At 36.8% G+C, this 27,678-nt stretch overlaps 4 protein-coding genes, 1 long non-coding RNA gene and 1 pseudogene across 6 annotated transcripts; 3 read left to right on the top strand and 3 right to left on the bottom strand.

The window, feature by feature from the left end:
• Nucleotides 1-6,069: 6,069 nt before the first annotated feature.
• Nucleotides 6,070-7,561, top strand: LOC148969617 (uncharacterized). The gene is made up of 4 exons (XM_089125923.1): nt 6,070-6,196; nt 6,591-6,717; nt 6,819-6,900; nt 7,077-7,561. The coding sequence occupies exons 1-4, from the start codon at nt 6,118-6,120 to the stop codon at nt 7,104-7,106; spliced, it is 318 nt and encodes a 105-aa protein (XP_088982049.1). The 5' UTR covers nt 6,070-6,117; the 3' UTR covers nt 7,107-7,561.
• Nucleotides 7,562-8,920: 1,359 nt separating this feature from the next.
• Nucleotides 8,921-26,202, top strand: LOC120488138 (uncharacterized). The gene is made up of 4 exons (XM_089125429.1): nt 8,921-9,027; nt 9,129-9,203; nt 24,651-24,701; nt 25,128-26,202. Exons 1-4 carry the CDS (start codon nt 8,921-8,923, stop codon nt 26,200-26,202), a joined length of 1,308 nt encoding a protein of 435 aa, XP_088981555.1.
• LOC120488140 (C-C motif chemokine 8) lies at nt 10,808-12,645 on the top strand. 2 transcript variants are annotated; one of them, XM_039684644.2, is made up of 4 exons: nt 10,808-11,037; nt 11,945-12,071; nt 12,161-12,228; nt 12,315-12,645. In XM_039684644.2, exons 1-4 carry the CDS (start codon nt 10,959-10,961, stop codon nt 12,335-12,337), a joined length of 297 nt encoding a protein of 98 aa, XP_039540578.1. In that variant the 5' UTR covers nt 10,808-10,958; the 3' UTR covers nt 12,338-12,645. The 2 variants fall into 2 exon arrangements, with proteins under 2 accessions (XP_039540578.1, XP_039540580.1); XM_039684646.2 differs by lacking the exon at nt 10,808-11,037 and adding an exon at nt 11,235-11,393.
• On the bottom strand, nt 11,444-13,490 carry LOC148969616 (uncharacterized). Its single transcript, XR_016149394.1, has 2 exons — nt 13,286-13,490; nt 11,444-11,606 (listed from the first exon to the last, which is right to left on the bottom strand). It is a non-coding gene; the product is annotated as an uncharacterized LOC148969616 (long non-coding RNA).
• On the bottom strand, nt 15,205-17,095 carry LOC120488136 (uncharacterized). Its single transcript, XM_039684638.2, has 4 exons — nt 16,939-17,095; nt 16,733-16,865; nt 16,567-16,641; nt 15,205-16,440 (listed from the first exon to the last, which is right to left on the bottom strand). The coding sequence occupies exons 1-4, from the start codon at nt 17,009-17,011 to the stop codon at nt 15,657-15,659; spliced, it is 1,065 nt and encodes a 354-aa protein (XP_039540572.2). The 5' UTR covers nt 17,012-17,095; the 3' UTR covers nt 15,205-15,656.
• On the bottom strand, nt 17,888-19,247 carry LOC148969615 (uncharacterized; annotated as a pseudogene).
• Nucleotides 26,203-27,678: the final 1,476 nt, after the last annotated feature.

Below are 27,678 nucleotides of genomic sequence, written 5' to 3'. Positions count from 1 at the left end.
ACCCCGTAAGACCTTCGTTCATCTTCGGAACACAAATAAAGATATTTTTGATTGAATCTGAGAGCTGGATCAGTCCTACATAGAATGCCAAAGGGACTGGCTCTTGACGGCCCATAAAGTCATTAAAGAAAAGATTTAAATATTCCATGTGCCTACAGCGGCTCAATTATAAGTTTATCAAGCGACGAGAATACTTTTTGTGCGAAAAAAACATAAATAACGACTTTATTCCACTATTACATTACTTCCTTATGGGCGCATGCGCGAGAACTGAGACGAGGACGTTCTCATTCGTCTACTTCTTGTTACCGGCTGCTCACCGCTTAGGACTATTACCGCCACCTACCGTATAAAATGATGATCCATATATAAGGCGCTCCGGATTATAAGGAACACTGTCGTTTTTTGAGAAGATTAAAGCCTTTTAAGTGCACCTTATAGTGCGGAAAATACGCTAATTGAAAAGCGTATGTACAGCGTGCATCTTCCTCTGCTTGTAAACAGAACGATTTGCACTTCCAGCTATATCAGCACATCATCTTATACGGTAGGTGGCGGTAAAACTCCTAAGCCGCGAGCAGCCGGTAACAAGTTGAAGGAGAACGTCCTCGTCTCAGTTCTCGCGCATGCGCCAATAAGGAAGTAATAGAATAGTCGAATAAAGCCATTATTTATGTTTTTTTCGCACAAAAAGTATTCTCGTCGCTTGATAAACTTATAATTGAGCCGCTGTAGGCACATGGAATATTTAAACCTTTTCTTTAATGACTTTATGGGCCGTCAAGAGCCAGCCCTTAGGCATTCTATGTAGGACTGATCCAGCTCTCAGATTCAATCAAAAATATCTTTATTTGTGTTCCGAAGATGAACGATGGTCTTACGGGGTTGGTACAGCATGGGGGTGAGTAATTAATGACTTAATTTTCATTTTTGGGTGAACTAACCCTTTAACCTAAAATCAGAGGGATTTAAAAGCAACTAGATGTAAAAGCATCTAACCCTGGTTGTAGGCCTAAACTTGACATAAACTGTAAACTTTTCCTTTAAATGGGATTGGTTGATTGGAATATTGTTTCAGAATCAACAAAGACGTTGATTCAAGAACATTACTCGCCAGTTTCATACAAAAATATTTTAGCAAAATGATTGAAAGATTCTAAAAGAGTATACTTTTGAAGTAGATTACATAATAATTAATAGTTGTTCAAATTACCGTAGTAGCTATTAACCGTTTCGGTGGAAACTATTACGACAGTGACAAATTGTAAAAGGAACAATGACTCAGGGAAACTCAATGGTGTCATGGTGCACATTTCACTAGTCACTGCTGGTCTGGTGCTTGTTCTCATACAGTTGTCACAAGGGCGATATCTCAGCTATATGATTTTGAGTCAAATGTCCAGTTACACAAACATGTTTTATCTATCAGTTTTGTATGTCAAAGTCTGGGAGAAAAGTTTTAATGCTTCACAAGGAGAAATTTGTTTGGTTCTGTAAAACCATGTTTAATGAAAACTCAGTAACCAATAAGCTTACCTGAAAACTGTCCAAACTACCATTAACCATCACCTGAGAGAACAGAGTATTATCAACTTAAGATATAGTAGAAAAGAGTATTTCGTAATACGTATGTTGCGCAGTCATAAACGTTTTCAAGATCATAACTCTATCTGTCTCAATATTTCCTATTTCCTGTTATCAGCGCTCATCTGTGGTTTGGCTAAGTGCTAACCGCTAATCAACAAACATGTTTCACAAAGTCAGTATAGTACATTAAGGGTTAGCCAGAGATGTTAAGTTCTTTAGAAAGAAAGTGAGGGAACAAATAAATGTTGTCTTGATGAGACCACAAAACATAGTTTACAAGTTTACACTGTTTTTACCATTTATAATATGCCATAGGAACATTCTACTCTATTACACAATCAGCACGACTGTAAAACTCTCTGGTTGTAGTTTAACAGAAGTATGATTTTGACTGACGTTCTTTCCACTATGCAGAGGAGGCGCATTATAATATATGTTGCATGATGTGTGGACTACTAAGATGATGCATATACCATATACACAGAGGGTTATTAATATCTTGCTTATATTGACTCAAGTTGTTAGCAATGGGGTATGGCTTCAACTTAAACATGCAGCTTCCTGAGCTGTGGTTTCTTGTCTCGCCTTGCTATCTTTGCATGCATCACCTCCACAACAGTTGAGCTTTCTTAGAAGTGCTTCAATGTGAATAAACCGAAGGGTCACTCTTTGTTTCATTTTTGCAAACATGAGTTTGAATGATTCTAATATCTTGGTGTAATGGTATCAGATATTAGAGTAAAGGGTGCAGAATATTTCCAGATAACAGTTTGTCCCCTCCCCACAGGACTTGTATGAGGTGAGATCCAGGAAACAAGTTGACAAGATCATCAGCGACCCCTCACACCCTTTTTTTTTTTTTTTTTGCCATTTTCCAGCTCTTGCCTTCCAAGAAATGTTGAAGAAAAAATGAAACACGCAATCAGACACACAGCGTCAGCCTATGTTTCTGAACCCCCTATTCTAAAATTTGTTTTATGCCAGGTAATGACAATACAACTGCTACAATATTACGCGACAAAGGTAAACACACAAAACAATGGCAGCACTTGAAAATTTGAGTTACAAAAACTCTTTGTTATTGAAAATATGAGGTGAAAGGAAAAACTGTGAATATTTCAATCCTTTTGTGAGTGAAAAAGGCTTCTAAGAGGAACACAAAAGTTTTGAGAGTGAAAGCAAAAAAAAGTTTTTTTGTTTTCTTGTCTCCTCTCGTATTTTTAAACCATACTCTCTTGGGGCTCTGTAATTTTGTTAATGAAAACAAGGGAAAAAAAATCTAACTGTAGAAATTTGCATAATGTTTAGTTTTAAATGAAGCCTAGGGAAGAAAGTTAATCTACATTTAAAAAATTGTGGAATTAGCACTTATTAGCACAATTAAATATCCGATATTGGCCAAAATAATAATAATAATAAAACCTAATATCAGACAGTAACCAATATGGTGCCAATATACTGTATCATGAATTCCATGCCTAATTCTGATTCATTTAATATAAATATTCACTTTTTTATTAATCTGATCGCATACTGTGTATTGAATTGTATTGCATTGTATTGTATGCACAAGTATGCCATCTATCATATAGGTATAGTTGATATATACACTAGATACACGTGTATTGATATATAATGAGTCTTTAGGCAGTATTGTGTCCTTTGGCACAAAGCAGCAAATTCTTAACTTTATAAACCAATTAGGGTAATTCTAAATAATTCAGTTTTAGTGGTTTTCAGTGGTTTGTTTAAGAATGGAGTCTCGTGACTGACCAAAAAATAAATTCCATGACCATTAATCACAACTTCCCCAATCTACTCTATGTTGGTAAAGCAGGACAAAAAAAGATACTGCAGGTTGGCATTGTGGCTGATCTGTCAGCCACACAGTCAATGAGGAAAAAAAAAAAATTAGCCACTCACGTTTCTATAGCTGTGCTATTACCAAAATGACGTAGAAGACAGATCTCAAGACAGACTATCCATGACTCTGCTGTTATGTGACTATGGGGATTTCCTGTCCTGACTAAAGCCTCAAACTCACTTGGGCTATAACGGTCAACCACAAATAAAAATAACTCCTCTTGGCTGGAATTTATTGCACTTATTGCTAATTCTGTACATGGTATATTCCCTTGTTCCACATATGTAAAAGAGTAGGAGGGTGTGAGCTGTGACATTCACAGACCGGCCCTTATGGTCAACACGCAACAAATATCCACATGACCAAATAAGGCAATGGTGTATTACTGAAGACAAGGGCTAGTTGTTACATGTAAAAGATGTCACAAATGCTTATGCTAAGTAACTAAGGTCAAAAGTTTAGAGTCAAAAGTTCAATTTGAAAATTCTTTTTTTTTAAATCAGCTGCATAAAAGTGTGCATCTAAGGTCAAAAGTTCAGAGTCAAAACAAAAGTCCATTACACAATTTGAAAATACTTTTAAATAAAAATGTATCACACTGCATGAAGAACCTTTAACGTCCATGGAATCTTTCCTTTCTGGGGTTTTTTATAGTTAAAATATAAAAAAAAGAAAAAAAGAAAAAAGAAATTGCTAGGTTATACCACTATCAAGGCTCAAAATAGCCCCACACAAACACAGTAACATAATGAGGGTCCATACATGCAAAACAAAGCATTGAGAACTTTGTAAGTGTACAGACCGTTTAATAAGAAGATACTTTATAAAGACAGTTCACTTTGCGTATACAGACAGGAGCCATCTTAGAAAATAGTCTTGATAAGTCGATCCCCGAACGCCGTTCATTCAGTTCAGAAGTTCGCTGAACTTCATACAATTCAGCTCACTCAGCACAACGTTCGTGGTTTGACTTGTCGAGACTGTTTTCCAAGATGGCTCCTGTCTGAATACACAAAGGGAATTGTCTTTATAAAGTATCTTCTTATTAAACGGTCTGTACACTTACAAAGTTCTCAATGCTTCGTTATGCATGAATGGACCCTCATTATGTTACTGTGTTAGTGTGGGGCTATTTTGAGCCTTGTTAGTGGTATAAACTAGCAATTTCTTTTTAGTAAGTAAATCCCCCCAGTACTAGCATTATATGCTAAACAGTTTTTAGAGATAAAACTGATAATAAAAATAATAAAAATCTCAGAGAATGGTTGACTAGGTACCGATGTTTTATTAGACCAAAGGTTCATTTTGCGCTGGAGTTCTCCTTTAATTCTCGTCATTTCCGAAAAACCATGACAATGTTGATTCATGTTTTATTGCGAGATCTGATGCAAATTCTCTTTTTGCCTTTTTCCTGTTCAGTATTTTTCTAAAACGGGTAATTTGGAGAGTTTCGAGATGTTTGCTCCCTGTCAACCTTTCTAACTCATTGTGAAAACTAACCTGACACTCCCACACCAAACACCAAAGTAGCCGAGCAACTCATGGATCCAACTATGGATATGATAATGAGACACACACAAGCAAATGACTTTTTGAGGGAGTGAGGGAATACACAATTTCCCACGAAAACCATCCCATCAGGTCTAAAATAAATCAATCCATAGTGAATCCATAGTAAATCAGAGTAAGACAAAATCACGTTTTGGGAGAAGGATTGATGTATATGACTTATTATTAAAATGTTCTTAATTTAGAATTTACATAGTCTAACTTTAACTTAAAACACACAGTTTTAAAACTGTTCAACAGAGAACAACTTAAAAGTCTAAAAACCCAAACAATATTAATTAATTATAAATTCAGATTTGATCAAAATAAGTGTTTGATGGTATATTTTTTCAAATGGTATATTTTCTCATATTGTTTCAGGAAAAAAATTGTTTATATGCCTAATGTCTGCAACATCTTTGCATGCGCCACTTTTTCCATTTGAACATTTTGCACAAAGAAAGCATGTTGTGGTGTGATTTCACACTAGCCGCAGACACTAGTCAAATTGTTATAAGTTTTACTTTCCTTTACAAAGTAAGGCAAGTTTCCTTGCATATATAGTGTTTAATTATTGTAAAACGTAATAATATAATACACTTGTCCATAGAGTTGATCTGTTTTGATATAGTTACTTAATTCTCTATGTTTTCCTCTGATTAGCTCATTATTGCAAAAGAACATTGACACAGTATCATCAGACCGGTGACTTGATGTCCCGTTATTCAGTCCTGAATTTTACACTCCTTTCACGTGTCCTGATTTGAGGCTTGACAAATGCCAAATTTCAGAGAAACCTTAAGACGATACTCTGAAATCAGTCCAGTCATCCAAGATTTGTCACATCGAATAATTAAAACATTAGCTAATCTTGCTGTGAAGCAACATCTGAGATATCAGTAAGTGTTTAGTGTATATTTTATTTAAAAATAATTTTTGTGCATGTCATGTTACAGAATGATTAACCATGGCGTAAGTAATTCCATTCGCTTCATTCATCGGAAGCATGAAGAAAGACAATACTTCCCTTTTTCTTTCTGAGGACATAAAAAGCAACAGCGGCCCTAGAGCAGCAGAACATTTGAGGAATTTCACAGCACACGGATCCCTCAGAAATCATGCACCTGTCCTCAGCATCTCAACAAATGCTCGTTTTGATTTGTTTGGTTGGGTTCCTGTGTGTGTTTACATCAGGAGGTGAGTTTCTCTTGTTGTGCTACATTCTCCACGGAAATTGACATTTTTTCTCAATGTTTAATTGAAAAAAAGGTTTATATTTCTTATCAGATTGGGAAAATGCGGGGTTTTTTTAATGTTTTAGGCATAAATCTCGCTAAAGTCTTTGAGATTTATGCTTGAAACAAGAAAAAAAGAATTGAGAAAAATCTAAGATATGTTCTCTAAGTCTTAACATCTTGTACAGTTTTGCTTCACATAAAAAATGATCTTGTTTTAATGATTCTTACATGTTTTAATGAAAAAAGTGTTAAGACTTTGAACAGTTATTTAACATGATAAAGAATCAAGGGCTTTTGAAATCAAACTGAATGGGAAAAACTATTATTTATGGATGTTTTCCTGTGTTTTGCAGTGATCTCTCATGACCCTAAAAAGCCAACATGCTGCAAAGAGAATACGCTCACAGAAGCACGACCACGGGACACAATCATAAAATGTTACAAGTTTCAAAAAACAGGCAAATGTGTTGAGGCCGTAGGGTAAGTCACTCCAGCAACATTCAATGGAAACTCTTTTGTCAGAGCATTTTATTGTGCCAACATCTGATGTCTAAATGCATTTCTCCATTTCATCTTTACAGGTTAACTGATGAAAAAAACAGGATGTACTGCATCAATCCTAAAGCTTATTGGCTCAAAAAGAGGATTGCGATTCTAGAAAAGGTCAGAATTTACAGATTACCTTTTTTGTTTTTTTACCCGTGGAGTGCGTAACAGCTGAACTGATTTATAATAGAACAGCCTCTTCTCGCAAGGTTTACACCAACACAATGTACTGTATACTGGCATATGTATCAGGGCCACTTCCTAACCTGTTTTTCTTCTGTTCTATTCAACAGAGAGGTGTAATATGTGAAGAGCATCCTTAAAATTAAACGACACGCGTGGGGATGTGAACTTGGTCTTCACCAGCCACACCAGCAAGACATTTCCATGCATGTCAGTCAGTCAAGCTACACTTACTCTTCTACACACTGCACACAGGATACAAGCTGTTGTGCAGTCTAAGTCCAGTCATTCCCTGATCTTTTTATTTATTTTTATATATCAATGTCTTTGTTTTATTTATAATGCTTAACTTATTTAAAAAATATTTTAGAATTGATTAAATTACACAATAGCAAGAAGTACTGTTTTTCTGTTTGTTCAATGTTTTATTTATTTTTTTTTAGCAAAGTAACATATTTATTTTCCTAATGACTATATTATATTTTTTCTCTCTAAATTGTTACAAATATATCAATTAAATGACTTGAATTGCTTACAAATGTTTATTGGATGCAGTGTGAATGTAAATTTTAATAAAAAATATTGTGGAATCATATTTTTCTAAATCCAATTTAATACAATATAACTCATGTCCTTTTATATCTGAAATTCTTGTGATCTACCTTTACCATCTTACAAATTGAAACCATCAGACCATCTAGAGAGGGGCTTTGTGGGTTATCTGGGATTCTAATCTGTGTTTTTCTGAAGTAGAATGCAGAGATTTAGTCCAGAGGTCACAGTAATGGAGATGAGCGAACACACACACACACACACACTAACACCCTATGACTGTCAGGTGAAACAGCAGAGTCATACGTTCCATTTCTCTATAACACTCTAATGATGGGAACTGTGCATCATCATCCAACAGACTAATTACAGTCAAATGTGTCTAAGAATGCTCATTTATTAAGTCAGCACATGGCATCTGAACAAACACATTCTTGGATTATGAAGCACATTTATTTATGACCTCAGAACACGATCAAGAAAGCATCACAGCAAACTAGATTAAATAATGAGAATAATAAGATAATAATAATAAGAATTTTCATTGTGGGTGAACTATCACTAACCACTTTTTGTTCTGTGTATCAGTTAATTTTATTATATATTTTAATATACTCCCTAAGTTTTTATATATTTATTTTTAAAAATGGCCTTTCAGTAGTGGAGGGGTTAGACTTTGTTTCAGAAGTATGTGACAGTTATTGAGAATATGTGTCTAAGAATATCGTGAAATGGAAAACTTGACCTTTGCCATCCCACTGACTAGCAAAACTCCCCAACAAACCTCTTAGTGGAAGTAATGGACAAGTTTAATGGACAAATGGTCAATGTTACAAGATAAAATATATTTGTTTCACTAAACAAAAAATACACTGACATGTCGTATTTGAATATTACAAATAACTAGCGTTGAATTTATCTTAATTAAATGATGACGTCAAGATTTGAAAGTAAATATCATCTGAGAAGTTCAACAAATGGGGTTCTCCATCTATATTTACATCTATAAATTTAGCAGGTGACATTCACACCTATACGACAATCTAATATACAAGGAAAGCCAGATGTGGTGATGAAACAGAACAATGATGAAATCATCTACTAAAATAAACGGACAGGATGTGTAGCCCATGCAGTTTAAGTTCCGCTTTACTGACTATTTAAGGTGAACTAGTAAGAGTCTTGAATATATTCTCTCAGACACAAGCAGTGAGAGTTGAAGATCGACTGTGGCAATGGAGACACAAAGGATCCTCATGAGGAGTTTGGCTGTTGTGTTTTTTGCATCTGTGATCTGGACTATAACAGGTAAAGTGTTTGAAACTGTTTGTGTATTATTATATCTGATGCAGAATATTGAGGTTTACCTTCTTCAATCTCAGCAGATGCTCAAAATAAGGGGATGACATGCTGTACTAAAGTCTCCAGACTACCTCGAAAAGAGTTTCCTGATCCCATCATCGGTTTCAGGATGTTAAAACATGATCCTCCATGTCTGAAGGCCGTCGTGTAAGAATCACAGTTCTTTTCTAAAGAAAACATGTCATGATTAGAGATCAACAGCATCTGATGCTAGATTTCTGTTTGAACTTTTTCATTCTCTTTAACAGCTTTAAGACTGAACGAGGAGAGTTCTGCTTTGACGGTAGACTACCATGGGTGCAGAAGGAAGTTAAGCAGTTTTTGTAAGTTAAACTCAACAAGTGTGGTGAAACATACCTGACTTTGTAACAACATAGTCATATAGTGTTGAATATTTAGTGTACTGCAGTATTCTTGTATTAACACTGTTTTGTATTGTTTTACAGCAGAGCTCAAAGAAACAAAGCCTGACTTCCACGCCACCACCAGCATCATCTATCAGTAAACTCCTGAGGATCTTCCCAATCAACTGACAGATCAGGAATCATGAACATCTAAAAGCAAACTCATAATGAGAACACATTTAAGTTGTTTTAAAAACAATTCTTCTAAAATTTAAGAGATTAAGCTGTTGTATTTTAAAAATATTTAAAATGACAGTTATTAAATGAGGTGTATTTCAATTTACTTTTTAAAATGTACGTTGTCGAATATATGTAGTTTGAGAGTGACAGTTCTTAATTTATTAATTTTACTCAGAAACTAAATTCTAAAAGTGTTTTACAACAAATGTGTTTAAATAAGTTATAAGCTTAAAGTTATATTTCATATTGAAATATATTTCACTCAATGTACTAGTAATGGACTGGTTGTGTCAAGATATGTGACGCAAGTCTGAGTGAAATTAAGACTAATTTGTACGGAAACCAAATTGGAACATTTTTTGTTGTTTATGCAAATGAACGAGTGCAATCTGAAACTACAAATAAACTATGATCAGCAACTACTGGTTTTGCTTGTGGTTGATGTTTCTGAATGTGTGCAAGAGGTCTCAGGATGACACTTTTCTCTTTAGCATCTTACATTAGCAGTAGGTTGATGGTTATGTATATCCTTCCTTATGCCACTTATGTAACTTTAATCCATAATCGAATGCTAATTAGTTTGATTAAGTTGGTACTCTTATTATAGGTATCTTATGAACTTGAGTGTTGACAATGAAAAAGTCCTTTCTGATTTTTCTCCACATACTCATATACTTTCAATTCAAGTCATTCATGTTAAACTTCACAGCTTAATTTAGGAAGGACGGAAGGAATGAGGTAAATAAGTGAGTGGATAAACAAACACAATTTTTTTACTATTATTCTATATTTTATAACTACATTTTCATGGGTTTAAATACAATATTTCTATTATTAGAGACAATAAAAACAATTTTGTTCATCAAAACCACTCGTTTGCTGGTAAGCATTAACGTCTCCTGCATGTTTCATAATTATTATAATTATTCAAACTAACAGTTTTTTTCATGTCATATGTCACATTCAAACTGTCTTAAGAAACGTTTAATATTAAACGAAACATAACGTCGGATGTGGTGGAAAAGAGCATGTGGTTGAAATGTTGTTAAGGAAAAAAATTATTGAAGAAACACCCAGTTATAGATTAAATAAATATAAAAGTACTTCTTGAAAAACCATTAATAATTAAACAACAAATCTATTGAGATAAAGGACATCAACAAGTTGCATATTTTCACCAGCAGAATAAACTAAACTCATTAAAGGAGCTACATGTATTTGTGGTCTGTAATTGCATTTTTTTTCTAAGGGGGATATAGGTTTCTCATAAATTATGCTGACGGGTAAAACTGACTATTGTGGGTAAGAGGTGTGAATGCTTGAGAGTTGATGATCACTCGATGTAATGCTTTCAGAAGGGTGGTGGTAAGTTTGTGACGCATTATTCCATCTGACTGCTATTGCACATCTCTTAAAAGACCTCCTCATAATAACACACCAACATTATCAACATCAACTAACTGACCAACACCTGTGATCTGGACACCGAGAGCTATGGCCTGGACTTCTAGATTCATCACCGTCACTGTTCTGGTCATCCTCATTGGATGCTTCACTGGCGCACTGGGCAACTGTAAGTAACTAAACACGCAGGACACGGTCACTGATACGGTTTCTGCTGATTATGAGAAACCTTTGGAAAAAACGTACATTTTTCAGGATATCATAATGCTGTGATCATGAATTTGATTGGTTTGTCACATGGGGTCTGCAGGCTACTCTAATTGGTTAGAGATGCAAAGGAAGTCAATATCCTGTCGGTGAAAATACCATATAAAAGGATTTGAGTCTAGATAGCACCTTCAACAAAGAATCTACATCTTCCTCATCTGGTTTTGTGAATATTTTGCGCAAACATCATGCATCTCTGCTGGAAATTAGCTCTAATGATGATGGTTCTTGTGTGTGTTACTGCGCAGCAAGTCAACTGTAAGTTTTAGGATTTCTTTATCATTGGATTTGTATTTTTTTGAAGAGCCGTTGAAACTTATTATAATAGATCTGCTGATTTTAATGAATTTTTATTAGTCGGATTATGCATTTAATTCACACCAACCTGCTTTCATAATCCAAAGGCATAGTCCACCCAAAAATGAAAATGCTGTCATCATTTACTCATCCTCATGTTGTTGACTCTTTCTTCTGTGGAAGACAAAAGAACATATTTTCAAGAGAGTTAGAAGCTAAACAGTTTCTGACTTCCAAAAAATACTAAAAATCTAATTTTTCTAAATATTTTTTTGTTTAGCGGAAGAAAAAAATGCACGAATGTTTAAGTAAATTATGACAGAATTTTTATTTTCGGGTGGACTATCTCTTTAATGATGGTGAATTGATTACTTCATTGTGTTTAGCTATAGCACTGTTTTGTTTTCTTTGATGGAGCCCTTATCCAGACCAAGATCATCTTGTTTTCACACATGTATACAGTACATACAGTACAGGTGCTTTGGAGATTTCAATCTGTGTTTCTCTTTCAGATCGTCGGCCCACTAGAGTTGGCGTGACTTGCTGTAAGGAAGTGTCGAAGGGAAGAATCCCTCATGAAGTGAAACTGATTGGATACAGGCATCAGAATGCTCTGAGTCCATGTGTGGATGCTATAGTGTAAGCTCTCTTTCTCTGCACAGTGATATTTTAGTTTTATATGCCTGATATTGTGTTCATTTCAGTGGTACTGTATATCTGTCCTGCAGATTCTACACAGAGAAGGACAAGTACTGCTCTGACCCAACAGCGCGGTGGATTCAAAACAGACTGAAAGGTATGACCCTATATTAATATGACATCTTATCATGATGAGTATTTATTGATAAAAAAACACTCATAATATGATTATCTTTCCTCCAGATCTGAAGGAGATTGAGGACTGAAGCAATTGAGGCCTTAAGATGTCACAAATCTATCTATACGTCAATCGATCTATCTATTAAAAAAAAAGAGAATATATATTATGCAAGTTTATATAATCAAAAAGCACCATTAGATACCCTTTTAGCTGATGTGAATGTTAAAAGATGTTTCACTTAATTGCTTTGTTTTAACTGCTTAAAAATTAAAAATAAACTTAAAAAAACTGTGCTAATTCTTTCACACAAACATACAGCCTTTTCTCTGTAACAGTTTGGACTGTATTTAATTATATTTAAGCTGAATCATTAAATAAATAATTCTGTCATTATTTACTCATCCTTGTGTCATTACGAATCAGAATTACTTTCTCTCTTCTGTGGGGTAATGACAGTTTTTCTTTTGAGTCCTTCTCCATTGCTTGTAATTGAATGGGGGGCAAAACAGGTCAGCATACAGATAGTTTGCCAATTATATGAGAATTTTCGTTTTTGGGTGAAATATGTATCTACTGAATGTGAATTGTGTTTCAGTAATAGAATGTGCGCCATCTAGTGGAGAACATCATTTAATGCATATAGAAGGTCAGGTCATACAATTTATAAGCCAAATTGGTTTGACAAAGTACCAGTCTTTACTTGGCCAGCAACTAAACAAATGAAAGATGTCATGGAATTCATAAAACAAAAACAGAAATGAACATGAAGCAAATAACAACTTTGTACGGCAGCCTATGCCTAACGTTACATCCCCAAACAAGACATTCAAAAACTGGGAAGTTATAACTATGGGCTACTACTAGGCCTATCAAAAGGCTTATGAATGTCAAAAGTTCATCAAAATTAGCATACCTTTTTAAAAAAAAAGTAGCCTACTCTGGCATTTCCATGCGTAAACACGGTACTTTAAATAGTTCCTTGACAATCAGTGTGTAATCTTTGTGGAGAGAAAGCCTATGTATTTAACGTTACCTCGTTCACAAGACGATGCACGAGCAGGTGTTGAACCTAATACAAATGCAGTTTTCATCTCTGAGAAAAGTCGATTCTACATGTTTCAGATGACTTCAAGTCTTTTTTGTTGTCTGTTTTCAGTTACAGTTCTTGACACCTCGCCGGTCCAAACGAATTGCTCGAATGATCCATGAATCGGTTCGGAACTTCGGACCTTTGCTAACCTGCGTTCGACCAATTCAAACAACCGGCTCATCCGAGTACCGGTAATTAATTTACGAATCGGTTACGAAGTTGTACCAATGGTAGGCTGCTACCACAGAGAATACGGTGCTATTTTGGGAAACGCAGCCCTGGTTATTTGTGATATAAACATTAAAAAACAGGAGACAGGACATGATTGCAAAATATAGCGAGGGGTAGCCTAAATGATTCTATCCGTGGCAAATGCAATCTGGACATACAAGATTTATCTGTCTGTTTTTGTTTTATTGTTTGTGTTTTTGGACCACGTGTGTCCTAAATAAAGCTTTGATGATGATTATTGATTTTAAAAACATACACCCATGTGTATGTTACACCCATGTGTCAGACACATACACTGACACATCCTTATGGAAACAGTAGCCTATACAAAACAGTAAATTGCTCAATAAATATCCATCAAATTTAATATTTTGGCATCTTCTTCATTAATGTTTATCTTTCTTCTTTTTTCAAATGTCTAAGAATGTGGACGATTTTAACACGAATTGACCAAAATGTGTTTATGTCTAAAAAACTTTTACATCTTTTTTACACATAGGCCTACTTAACAGGCACTGCAATGACATGCACTATGTGAACAAAACTATGAGTGTCCCTTATTTTCAAAGAACCACGATTGTCCCTTATTTTCCTTTCTAAATGTTGGCAAACCTAGTCTGATTATAGGTTTTGTGGTATGCACTGATCATGAATCCTGTCTCACCTCCAGACCTCAATGGACGAAGGGATTCTCTTTGGTTCCACACTGCTTTGTGTGAGACATCTGAAAAGCATCTTAAATGGCCAATTCACGATTGAGCACTTTTGAACTTTAAGTCTTAAGGAAATGCATAGGAATACATAATACAACAAAACAAAAAAAAACAATAAATGGGTTCATGTCATCAAGTGCAAATGGTGAATCTGGTCTCACCAAAAATGAAAATTAAGTCATTAATTACTCACCCCCATGCTATACCAACCCCGTAAGACCTTTGTTCATCTTCGGAACACAAATGAAGATATTTTTGATTAAATTTGAGAGGTGGATCACTACCACATAGGCTCCTAAGGGATCGAGACTTGACGGCCCAGAAAGTCATCGAAGAAAATGTTGAAATATTCCATGTGACAACAGTGGCTCAACTATAAGTTTATCAAGCAACGCGAATACTTTTCGTAAGAAAAAACAAACAAAAATAACGACTTTATTCGACTACTCCATTTCTTCCTTAGGCCTGAGACAAGAGTTCAAGAGATTTGCACGACGCATGCGCGAGAATTGCGATCTTCTTCAATAACTTTAGTTCAGTTCTTGCGCATGCGTCATGGAAAAAAATGTTGTTGCCTGGGGTCCCTGGAGACCCCAAAACCATTTTTCTCACACTAACATAAAAACAGATATCAGCAAAAGTTATTTGCGGGTTAAAAACACCCCGAACAACAGCAGAGTTAAGCTGTGAAGTTTAACCTGAATGACTTAAATTAATATGAATATGTGAAGATGTACTAACTTATTCTTGCAAATTAACATTTGATTATGGGTGACATTTACATAAGTAATGGAAGCCATCAACCAACTGCAAATAAAGAATAAAGATGCTAAAGAAAAAAGGTGTCATCGTTCCTGACAGAGACCTCTTGCACACATTCAGAAACATCAACCACAAGCAAAACCAGTAGTTGCTGATCATAGTTTATTTAGTTTCAGAATACACTTGTTCATTTTTCATAATCAACAAACAATATTCCAGGTTGTTTCTCATACAAATCTTAAGTCTTAATTTCACTTGCGTCACTCTTCTTGACACAACCAGCCCATCACCAGTACATTGAGTGAAATATAAATTTCAATGTGAAATAAAACATATAAGGTAATAATTTATTTAAACACATTTGTTCTAAAACAGTTTCACACTTTAATTCAGTTTCTTAAAAAAATATATATGAATTACTGTCACAAATATATGTATTCAAAGAACATACATAACTATTCAATTGAAATACACCTAATTTATTAACCGTCACTTTAAGTATTTTCAAAATACAATACCATAATCTCATACCTTTTACAAGAAATGTTTTTAAAACAAGCAACTACTTGAAGATGTGTTATCATTATGAGTTTGCATTTAGATGTTCATCATTCCTGATCTGTCGTGAGTTGATTGTGAAGATCCTCAGGAGAGAGTTTACTGATGGATGATGCTGGTGGTGGCGTGGAAGTCAGGAGTTTACTGATAGATGATGCTGGTGGTGGTGGCGTGGAAGTCAGGAGTTTACTGATGGATGATGCTGGTGGTGGCGTGGAAGTCAGGAGTTTACTGATAGATGATGCTGGTGGTGGCGTGGAAGTCAGACGTTTACTGATAGATGATGCTGGTGGTGGCGTGGAAGTCAGGCGTTTACTGATAGATGATGCTGGTGGTGGCGTGGAAGTCAGGCGTTTACTGATAGATGATGCTGGTGGTGGCGTGGAAGTCAGACGTTTACTGATAGATGATGCTGGTGGTGGCGTGGAAGTCAGGCGTTTACTGATAGATGATGCTGGTGGTGGCGTGGAAGTCAGACGTTTACTGATAGATGATGCTGGTGGTGGCGTGGAAGTCAGGCGTTTACTGATAGATGATGCTGGTGGTGGCGTGGAAGTCAGACGTTTACTGATAGATGATGCTGGTGGTGGCGTGGAAGTCAGGAGTTTACTGATGGATGATGCTGGTGGTGGCGTGGAAGTCAGACGTTTACTGATAGATGATGCTGGTGGTGGCGTGGGAGTCAGGAGTTTACTGATAGATGATGCTGGTGGTGGCGTGGAAGTCAGGCGTTTACTGATGGATGATGCTGGTGGTGGCGTGGAAGTCAGGAGTTTACTGATGGATGATGCTGGTGGTGGCGTGGAAGTCAGGCGTTTGTTTCTTTGAGCTCTGCTGTAAAGCAAAACAAAAACAGTGTTAATACAAGAATACTGCTGTAAACTAAATATTCAACACTTTATAAGATTATGTTGTTACAAAGTCAGGTATGTTTCACCACACTTGTTGGGTTTAACTTACAAAATCTGCTTAACTTCCTTCTGTACCCATGATAGTCTCCAGTCAAAGCAGGACTCTCCTCGTTCAGTCTTAAAGCTGTCAAAGCGAATGAAAGGGTTAAAACTGAAATCAGGCATCAGATGCTGTTGATGACATGTTTTCTTTAGAAAAGAACTGTGATTCTTACACGATGGCCTTCACACATGGATGACTATGATTTTGCATCCTGAAACCAATGATAGGCTCAGTAAACTCTTCTCGAGTTAGTCTGGAGACGTCAGTACAGCATGGTACCTCGATCACCTTCTGTTGAGCATCGGCTGCGATTGAAGAACAAGGTAAACCTTAATATTCTGCATCAGATTTAATAACAAACAGTTTCAAGCACTTTACCTGTTATAGTCCAGATCACAGATGCAAAAAACACAACAGCCAAACTCCTCATGAGGATCCTTTGTGTCTCCATTGTCACAGTCGATCTTCAACTCTCACTGCTTGTGTCTGAGAGAATATATTCAAGACTCTTACTATCACCTTAAATAGTCAATAAAGCGGAACTTAAACTGCATGGGCTACACATCCTGTCCGTTTATTTTTGTAGATGATTTCATCATTGTTCTGTTTCATCACCATATCTGGCTTTCCTGGTTTAGATTTGGAATGAAGTCATTTGTCGTGGTAGGTGTAAATGTTATTTTCTAAATTAACTATGTAAATATAGATGGGGGGTCTCCATTTGATGAAATGCTCAGATAATATTTAATTTCTAATTTATTTATATGAATTCAGTGTGTGCTGAAAAAAAGTTAATTTTTAATATTCCATTAGAACAAGTCATTTTATCAATAGAGTTTTTAACTTGGTGATTCAAATATATTTTATCTTGTAACATTCAACATTTGCAAACTAAGCAAAATAGGAAGAAAGCTGATGTCCTACTGTTACTTCCACTAAGAGGTTTGTTGGGGAGTTTTTCTAGTCAGTGGGATGGTAAGGGTAAAGATTTCCATTTCACAATATTTTTAGACACATATTCTCAATAACTGTCAAATTCCTCTGAAATGCAAGACAATGTCATTCTTCTGACAGATATAAACATCCATTAGCCTACCGAAAAGGCCATTTTCACAAATAAATATATAAGTACTAAATTAATATATTTAAACATATAATAGAATTAGGTATACAGAACAAAACGGGTTATGGATATCTTCTATTAATATAAACTCAGCAAAAAAAGAAACGTCCTCTGACTTTCAACTGTTTTTTCTTTCAGTAAACTTAATGTGTGTAAATATTTGTATGAACACTAAAAGAGTCAACACCATAAGACATAAACTAAAAATGTTTCACAGACATGTGACTAACAGAAAGAGAATAATCTGTCTCTGAATGAAGGGAGGCTCAAAATCAAAAGTACCAGTCAGTATCTGGTGTGGCCACCAGCTGCTTGAAATACTGCAGTGCATCTCCTCCTCATGGACTGGACCAGATTTGTCAGTTCTTGCTGTGAGATGTTACCCCACTCTTCTACCAAGGCACCTGCAAGTTCCTGGACATTTCTGGGGGGAATGGCCCTAGCACTCACCCTGCGATCCAACAGGTCCCAGACGTGCTCAATGGGATTGAGATCCGGGCTCTTCGCTGGCCATGGCAGAACACTGACATTGCTGTCATGCAGAAACTCACGCACAGAACGAGCAGTATGGCTGGTGGCATTGTCCTGCTGGTGGATCATGTCCGGATGAGCATGCATAAAGGGTACCACATGAGGGAGGAGGATATCTTCTCTGTACCGCAAGGCATTGAGATTGCCTGCAATGACAACAAGCTCAGTCCGATGGTGATGTGACATACCGCCCCAGACCATGACGGACCCCCCACCTCCAAATCGATCCCGCTCCAGAGTACAGGCCTCGGTGTAACGCTCATTCCTTCGACGATAAACACGAATCCGTCCATCACCCCTGGTGAGACAAAACCGTGACTCATCAGTGAAGAGCACTTTTTGCCATTCCTGTCTGGTCCAGCGAAGGTGCGTTTGTGCCCATAGGCAGCGTTGTTGCTGGTGATGTCTGGTAAGGACCTGCCTTACAACAGGCCTACAAGCCCTCAGTCCAGCCTCTCTCAGCCTATTGCGGACAGTCTGAGCACTGATGAAGGGATTGTGTGTTCCTGGCGTGACTCGGGCAGTTGTTGTGGCCATCCTGTACCTGTCACGCAGGTGTGATATTTGGATATACTGATCCTGTGCAGGTGTTGTTACACGTGGCCTTCCACTGCGAGGATGATCAGCTGTCCTTCCTGTCTCCCTGTAGCGCTGTCATAGGCGTCTCACAGTACGGACATGGCAATTAATTGCCCTGGCCAAATCAGCAGTCCTCATGCCTCCCTGCAGCATGCCTAATGCACGTTCACGCAGATGAGCAGGGACCCTGGGCATCTTTCTTTGGGTGTTTTTCACAGTCGGTAGACAAGTCTCTTTAGTGTCCTGCGTTTTTAGAACCGTGACCTTAAGTGCCTACTCTCTGTAAGCTGTTAAGGTCTTAATGACCATTCCACAGGTGCATGTTAATTAATTGATTATGGTAAATTGAACATGCATGGAAAACATTGTTTAAACCCTTTACAATTAAGATCTGTAAAGTTTTTTGGATTTTTATAACATTATTGTTGAAATACACAGTCCTGAAAAAGGGACGTTTCTTTTTTTGCTGAGTTTATTTCTTATTTAAAGGTTGTTCAAAAACAAATTATCTGCACCCGGACTGGATTTACAATATTTTTCTTACTCTGTTTATTAATAGCTAGCATTTACCATATGTAGGCCTATCAAATTCTCCTTTTTTCCGGCTTTCCACTGTGAAATGGAATGAGATGATTGGACACTGGCTGAAGTTATTTATCCACCACGGTGTAATATTTCCTACATTATAATCCTTTATACACCTATAGCATCATCTATTGTGCTCATATACATTAGATTGTTTTTTTAAATGTGTCATAATATGTAACAAGTTTAGCCAAAGTAAGAACATATACTGTAACTTGAAAAAAACAAAACCTTGTCATCACCTGTACTGTTGTCTTCATCTCTTAGCTCTGATATCATTGTCTCGTGATTGGCCCATATGGTATCATAATTCATCATTCATTGCTCTCAGTCTTGATGGCGATTTATAACCACACATACTAGAGCTTTACCACAATGAACCACTAATAAGAGAAATGTGCTTTCATATCTGTGCTACAGGTGATCATTTCAGAGAACAACAGATGGAAAGCTGGACACCACTAAGATGGTTTATATCAGCTCAGATGACTTTTATACATTGCATGATGTTTGTTCAAAAGCTCATTATGTGGATCGGTTTATTTAATCAAAATCAACATTAAAAAAAACGATCAGTTGTGAATTCCATCCATCCTTTGTTAAAGACCCACTGAAGTGCCTTGAAACCTGCAGCATTATTCAAAGTGTTGACTCAATCTGAAACAGGAAGAGAGGGCGATAACACCAGGCAGCCGACAACCTTTAGTTTAGGCCTATATCACAGCTCGGCCTGAGCGGTTGAGCTTGGTAAAGCCGGAGTGTTGTGTTTGTGTAGGAGGACTCAATAACCGCACCGTGTAGCTCCATTCATGTTGCGTTTACTGAACTGATGCAAACTTACATTTGTTGACCCTTGTCCTAAATCATTGCCGTAAGCCTGAAAAGCAACATGACCTGTCACTCGCAGTCCAACAGGAAACAATACTGAATGTTTTCAGACATAACACAGAGTTTCCCCCTAATCTCTGACCGTTTCTCCTTCTAATCTCCTCCATATCGTTTTAAATAACAAAGTCTCAGCCCAAGATGTCATATAACTAACGTCTTGGGACGTGTTTTGACCATACGTCAACATTCGCCTTTTTAGGGTACCCTTAAACGTCGGTGAGATGACGTTATCGGATCCTAACCCTACCCCAGACCTAAAACCTACCCCTAAACCCACCCCGTCACCTAACCGACTTTAAAGGTAAAGCGTCAGTTATATGACGGCCCGGGATCATCATGAAACCGACGTTTAGGGGAAACTGTAAAAAATAAACTGTACATTTTATGGTAAAAAAACGGCAGCTGTGGTTGCCAGAACGTTAATGGTTTTACAGACTTAACATAAAATTTACAGTAATAAACCGTATTTTATTTTCGGATAAAACTTTGATTTACCAACTTATTGATATCTGTTTTAGACCATTGTAATACACAGACAACCATCAATCATCACAGCAGTGATGAGAGTTACTTGAGCAATCACAGCTCACCATAAGTGATTACTTATTTAAGTAATACTTATATAATGAAGCTGCACAGTGTCATTCACACATCAACCACAACACCATCATGGTAACACACATGAAATTTAAAAATGCAATAAACATTAATTTAACAACATTAAATGTAACATAAAACCCAGTGTTGTAGTCGAGACCACCTCACTCGAGTCCGAGTCAACACCGAGACCAGAGAGAGTCGAGTCCGAGTCAAGACCGAGTCCATAGAGAGTCGAGTCCGAGTCGAGTCCGAGACCAGAGACGGTCGAGTCCGAGTCGAGACCGAGACCAGTGAGGGTTGATTACCTAATTTACTTTTATTTACTTAGAGAAATCCTTTTTATTTTTACTGAATTTACTTAGAGTTTAAAAAAATATGATCAGTTTAGGGTAAAAAGGCCACATAGTAGGTGGTGTTAAAAGTAATTTTATTACAATTTGTCATGCGCAGTTGCTCACTAGAAAATCACCAATCACTGGGCGTGTCAATCAATTTAAAGAAATATTTTATTAACATACATTAATAATCATGAAAAATATTTTCAATTGAACTCGAGTGGACTCTGGAATAATTCCGAGTCCTAAAAAAAAAATGTTCGAGTACGAGTCAATTCCGAGTCCAAATGGACACGAGTCCATGACAAGACCAAGACCATTAAAATATGGTCTTGAGACCAAGACCGAGACGAGTCCGAGTCTCGAGTACTACAACACTGATAAAACCCTAATGTACATAACTGATTAGAAAAAAAACAATAAAACTATGAGGAACTATAGTTATTTTAACAAAAATACATCAAATGTGATGTGTCACACAGGGAATTGTGGGAATGTCAATTTACGTTTTTTCACTGTAAATTATCCAACGATTTGTTCTTTTTCACTTTCAAAAACTGTAAATTTAACGATATTTTACTGTAAAATTATATCACAGTTATTTACCGTATAAAGTATACAGAAACTTTCTGTTAACCATTGTTAACCAAGCATTTTTACAGTCTTTTATTGTTAAAATCACAGATATTTTTTACAGTGTACCCTAAAAAAGGCGGATGTTGACGTATGGTCAAAAGACGTCCCAAGACGTCAGTTATATGACATCTTGGGATGTTTTAAAACAGAGGTCTTCAATTCTGCTCCTGTGGGACACTGTTGTTAAGTTCCAACCTTAATAACGCACACCAATCAGCTCATCGAGCACACCATGATCACTTAAAAATACCAAGGCAGTTGTGCTAAAGCAGGTTGGAACTAAACTGTGCAGGACATTGGCCCTCTAGGAGAAGCATTGAAGCAAACACTTGACACGCTGCAGTGAAATAATGGTGTATTTTTAATACCCGCTGCTTTCTCAGAACTGCTTCTGTTAAGTTAAAATTTCACGTTCTGATAAGGTTAGAAAATTCTGCACACAGTAAACATCACAATATACCTTCTCCTGTCAATTAAAATTACCAAATTTTTTAATCTTATTGCGAACATTCATTTTAGGTGCATTTGTTCAACTCATTGAACACAGTACATTGAAAATAAACATAACAGGAAATGAGGGAGACGTACTATTTCCAAAAGGAAGTGCGTCATGAAGCTCAATGCAAGTGGTCCATTGAAGTCATCTGAGCTGATATAAACCATCTTAGTGGTGTTTATCTTTCCATTTGTTGTTCTATGAAATGATCACCTGTAGCACAGATAAAACAGTAAAGCGCTAGTGGTTATAAATCACCATCATTACTGACAACATTTAATGATGAGTTATGAAACCATATGCCCTAATCACAAGAACATATTATCAGAGCTAAGAAATGAACACAACAGTACAGGTGATGCTAAAGTTAGATTTTTCAAGTTGCAGTATATTTCTATTATAACATTGGTTATATTGTTGTTACATATTCTGACAGTTAAAAACAATCTAATGTATATGAGCACAATAGATGATGCGTGTTAGGTGTAAAGGATGATAATTTAGGAAATATTACACAGTGGTGGATAAATAACTTCAGCCAGTGTCCAATCATCTCTTCACATTTCACAGTGGAAAGTCGGATAAAACGAGCATTTGATAGGCCTACATAGTAAATGCAAACTATAAATAAACAGAGAGAAAATATTGTAAATCCAGTCCCGGTGCAGATCATTCGTTTTTGAACAACCTCTAAATAAGAACACATTTATGCAGAAACATATTCATAGATATCCATAACCCGTTTTTGTTCTGTATACCTAGTTAATTCTATTATATTTAAATATATTTGAAGATTTCAGATGCAAAAGCCTCTAAGTGCCATTTGAAATTTTCTTCTAAAATGGTCATTTTTATCAAGCTTGTATATTTAAGTTCAGTAATTTCACTTAAATGGCAATGAAGATTACCTATTAATTGTCATTTAAGTGAAATTACTGAACTTAAATATACAAGCTTGATAAAAATGGTCATTAGGAGAAAATTTCAAATGGCATTTAGAGGCTTTTGCATCTGAACTCTTCATTTATTTAGAATTTACAGTATATCTTTATTTGTGTTAAAATGGCCTTTTCAGTAGTGAATGTGTTTAAATCGGTCAGAGGAATGACAGTGTTTTGCATTTCAGAGGAATTTGACAGTTATTGAGAATAACTGTTATCCAGAATCTGTGTCTAAAAATATTCTAAAATGGAAAACTGACCCTTTTGCCAACCCACTGACTAGCAAAACCCCCCAACAAACCTTGTAGGAAGTAACAGTAGGACGGCAGCTTTCTTCCTATTTTATAGTTTAAAGTGACAAATGGTGAATGTTCCAAGATAAATTATATTTGAATCACCAAGTTAAAAAAGTCTATTGATAAAATGACGTGTTCTATTTAAATATTAAAAAAAATGATTATCTTTTTTCAGCACACACTGAATTTATATCAATTAAATGACTGACAGCAAGATTTGAAATCAAATATAATCTGAGAAGTTCAACAAATGGATTTCCCCTATTTACATTTATTAATTTAGCAGGGGACATTCACTCCTATACGACAATCTAAACCAGGAAAGCCAGATATGCTGATGAAACAGAACAATGATGAAATCATCTACAAAAAAAAAACGGAGAGGATGTGTAGCCCATGCCATTTAAGTTCCGCTTTATTCACTATTTAAGGTGATAGTAAGAGTCTTGAATATATTCTCTCAGACACAAGCAGTGAGAGTTGAAGATCGACTGTGGCAATGGAGACACAAAGGATCCTCATGAGGAGTTTGGCTGTTGTGTTTTTTGCATCTGTGATCTGGACTATAACAGGTAAAGTGTTTGAAACTGTTTGTGTATTATTCTATCTGATGCAGAATATTGAGGTTTACCTTGTTCTTCTGTCCCAGCAGATGCTCAAAATAAGGATATCACATGCTGTAAAGTCGTCTCCAGACAAACTCGAGAACAGTTTCCTGATCCCATCATCGGTTTCAGGATGTTAAAACATAATAATCAATGTCTGAAGGCCGTCGTGTAAGAATCACAGTTTCTTTTCTAAAGAAAACATGTCATGATTAGAGATTAACAGCATCTGATGCCTGATTTCTATTTTAACTTTTTATTCTCTTTAACAGCTTTAAGACTGAACGAGGAGAGTTCTGCTTTGACGGTAGACTACCATGGGTGGACAAGGAAGCTAAGAAGTTTTTGTAAGTTGAACTCGACAAGTGTAGTGAAACATACCTGACTTTGTAACAACATAATCTTATAAAGTGTTGCAGATTTAGTATACAGCAGTATTCTTGTATTAACACTGTTTTGTTGTTTTGTTTTACAGCAGAGCTCAAAGAAACAAAAGCCTGACTTCCACGCCACCACCAGCATCATCCATCAGTAAACTTCTGACTTCCACGCCACCACCAGCATCATCCATCAGTAAACTCCTGACTTCCACGCCACCACCAGCATCATCCATCAGTAAACTCCTGACTTCCACAACGCCACCACCAGCATCATCCATCAGTAAACTTCTGACTTCCACGCCACCACCAGCATCATCCATCAGTAAACTCCTGACTTCCACGCCACCAGCAGCATCATCCATCAGTAAACTTCTGACTTCCACGCCACCACCAGCATCATCCATCAGTAAACTCCTGACTTCCACGCCACCACCAGCATCATCCATCAGTAAACTCCTGACTTCCACAACGCCACCACCAGCATCATCCATCAGTAAACGTCTGACTTCCACGCCACCACCAGCATCATCCATCAGTAAACTTCTGACTTCCACGCCACCACCAGCATCATCTATCAGTAAACTCCTGACTTCCACGCCACCACCAGCATCATCCATCAGTAAACTCCTGACTTCCACGCCACCACCAGCATCATCCATCAGTAAACTCCTGACTTCCACGCCACCACCAGCATCATCCATCAGTAAACTTCTGACTTCCACGCCACCACCAGCATCATCTATCAGTAAACTCCTGACTTCCACGCCACCACCAGCATCATCCATCAGTAAACTCCTGACTTCCACGCCACCACCAGCATCATCCATCAGTAAACTTCTGACTTCCACGCCACCACCAGCATCATCCATCAGTAAACTCCTGACTTCCACAACGCCACCACCAGCATCATCCATCAGTAAACGTCTGACTTCCACGCCACCAGCAGCATCATCCATCAGTAAACTTCTGACTTCCACGCCACCACCAGCATCATCTATCAGTAAACGCCTGACTTCCACATCACCACCAGCATCGTCCATCAGTAAACTCCTGACTTCCACGCCACCACCAGCATCATCTATCAGTAAACTCATGACTTCCACATCACCACCAGCATCATCCATCAGTAAACTCCTGACTTCCACATCACCACCAGCATCATCTATCAGTAAACTCCTGACTTCCACGCCACCACCAGCATCATCTATCAGTAAACTCCTGACTTCCACGCCACCACCAGCATCATCCATCAGTAAACGCCTGACTTCCACGCCACCACCAGCATCATCCATCAGTAAACTCCTGACTTCCACGCCACCACCAGCATCATCTATCAGTAAACGCCTGACTTCCACGCCACCACCACCACCAGCATCATCCATCAGTAAACTTCTGACTTCCACGCCACCACCAGCATCATCCATCAGTAAACTCCTGACTTCCACGCCACCACCAGCATCATCTATCAGTAAACGCCTGACTTCCACATCACCACCAGCATCATCTATCAGTAAACGCCTGACTTCCACGCCACCACCAGCATCATCCATCAGTAAACGTCTGACTTCCACGCCACCACCAGCCTCATCTATCAGTAAACTCACTCCTGAGGATCTTCACAATCAACTCACGACAGATCAGGAATGATGAACATCTAAATGCAAACTCATAATGAGAACACATTTAAGTATGAGTTCTAAGAAATATTATGTATATTTCTTAAGTTTAAGATTTTGCTGTTGTGCTGTTTGACAATATTTAAAGTGACTTAAATTGAATATTTAAATGTTTTTAAAATACATGTTGTTTGATAGTGACATTTCTAAATGTATTATTTTTATGCAGAAATTATAGTGACACAGTTTAAGAACAAATGATTTAAAATAAATAATTATCTTGTATATTTCAAATCGAAATATATTTCACTCAAATCAAAAATAGTGTACTGAAATGGACTTGCATCATCAAAAATAATCAAAAATAGTGTACTGGTAATGGACTTGCATCATTGACTCCTGTGTCAAGAAGCGTGACAAGTCTGAGTGAAATTAAGATTCTTTTGTATGAGAACAAACCTGCAGTTTTTTGTGTTGCTTATGCAAATGAACAAGTGCAATCTGAAAAAACAAATAAACTATGATCAGCAACTACTGGTTTTGCTTGTGGTTGATGTTTCTGAATGTGTGCAAGAGGTCTCTGTCAGGAACGATGGCACCTTTTCTCTTTAGCATCTTTAGTCTTTCCTTTGCAGTTGGTTGATCCATAATCAAATGTTCATTTGCATAAGTTGGTACATCTTATGAACTTGAGTGGTGACAATGAAAAAGTCCTATTAGATTTTATTACTTTGTAAGCCCGTCTACACAGGTCCAATGGTGGTTCTGATAGGACGGGTAAAGGTCTCTCTGCAAGTTACCTTCTTTTCTTTCACGCAACACAACAAGATTAAATTAATTACATTTACCTTCTTTCCTTTCTATGGAAGCCCTGAACCGCAGCATAAAAAAAATCTGTAAAAAAACAAACAAAAAAAAAAAACAAAAAATAAATTCTAGCATTTCGAGATTAAAGTCAAAACATTTCGAGAGTACGAGAATCCAGTCTTCCGTAGAAGTTGCGTGTATGTCTGCTTGCCTGTTTCACAATGGTGCATGATTGTGCAAAAGCTGCGAAGATTAGATAGAAGCTTACACCTCATTGAAAATTGTCTAAAAACATCTAAATAAAATGATTAACACAATATGTCCAAAGACTGCACTAATCAGTCATCAATAAATTAAAAACAATACCTTTAAATACCTTTCAGAATAAACACAATTTCATTGCTACTCTTATATTTTTATAAATATAAGTAAGGCTTATACAAGTAAGGCTACTCTTACTGAGATGCAAAGGATGTCGATCCTGTCTTTGAAAAGACCATATATCCATATACTGTACATATTATGAGGATTTGAGTCGAGATAGCACCTTCAACACAGAATCTACATCTTCCTCGTCTAGTTTTGAGAATATTTTGCACAAACATCATGCATCTCTGCTGGAAATTAGCTCTGATGATTAACTTTTATTATATTTGTACTCATTTATGATCTATTTAAATCACACCAACCTGCTTTCATA

This window comes from Pimephales promelas, chromosome 22 (assembly GCF_988280905.1).
Source record: "Pimephales promelas chromosome 22, fPimPro1.hap1.1, whole genome shotgun sequence".
Classification (NCBI taxonomy): domain Eukaryota; kingdom Metazoa; phylum Chordata; class Actinopteri; order Cypriniformes; family Leuciscidae; genus Pimephales; species Pimephales promelas.
This window is presented reverse-complemented; position numbering and strand designations above follow the sequence as displayed.

Excerpts from the sequence above, each read along its gene's own strand:
- LOC148969617 (XM_089125923.1), top strand. The coding sequence starts at position 6,118 with ATGCACCTGTCCTCAGCATCTCAACAAATGCTCGTTTTGATTTGTTTG. Across the intron at positions 6,718-6,818 it reads AAATGTGTTGAGGCCGTAGG|GTTAACTGATGAAAAAAACA; the intron begins GTAAGTCACTCC and ends TCATCTTTACAG. Across the intron at positions 6,901-7,076 it reads GGATTGCGATTCTAGAAAAG|AGAGGTGTAATATGTGAAGA; the intron begins GTCAGAATTTAC and ends TCTATTCAACAG.
- LOC120488138 (XM_089125429.1), top strand. The coding sequence starts at position 8,921 with ATGACATGCTGTACTAAAGTCTCCAGACTACCTCGAAAAGAGTTTCCT. Across the intron at positions 9,204-24,650 it reads AAGGAAGTTAAGCAGTTTTT|CAGAGCTCAAAGAAACAAAA; the intron begins GTAAGTTAAACT and ends TTTGTTTTACAG. Across the intron at positions 24,702-25,127 it reads ACGCCACCACCAGCATCATC|TATCAGTAAACTCCTGACTT; the intron begins CATCAGTAAACT and ends ACCAGCATCATC.
- LOC120488140 (XM_039684644.2), top strand. The coding sequence starts at position 10,959 with ATGGCCTGGACTTCTAGATTCATCACCGTCACTGTTCTGGTCATCCTC. Across the intron at positions 11,038-11,944 it reads CACTGGCGCACTGGGCAACT|ATCGTCGGCCCACTAGAGTT; the intron begins GTAAGTAACTAA and ends TTTCTCTTTCAG. Across the intron at positions 12,072-12,160 it reads CCATGTGTGGATGCTATAGT|ATTCTACACAGAGAAGGACA; the intron begins GTAAGCTCTCTT and ends TCTGTCCTGCAG.
- LOC120488136 (XM_039684638.2), bottom strand. The coding sequence starts at position 17,011 with ATGGAGACACAAAGGATCCTCATGAGGAGTTTGGCTGTTGTGTTTTTT. Across the intron at positions 16,866-16,938 it reads TGTGATCTGGACTATAACAG|CCGATGCTCAACAGAAGGTG; the intron begins GTAAAGTGCTTG and ends CTTCAATCGCAG. Across the intron at positions 16,642-16,732 it reads CCATGTGTGAAGGCCATCGT|CTTTAAGACTGAACGAGGAG; the intron begins GTAAGAATCACA and ends TCGCTTTGACAG.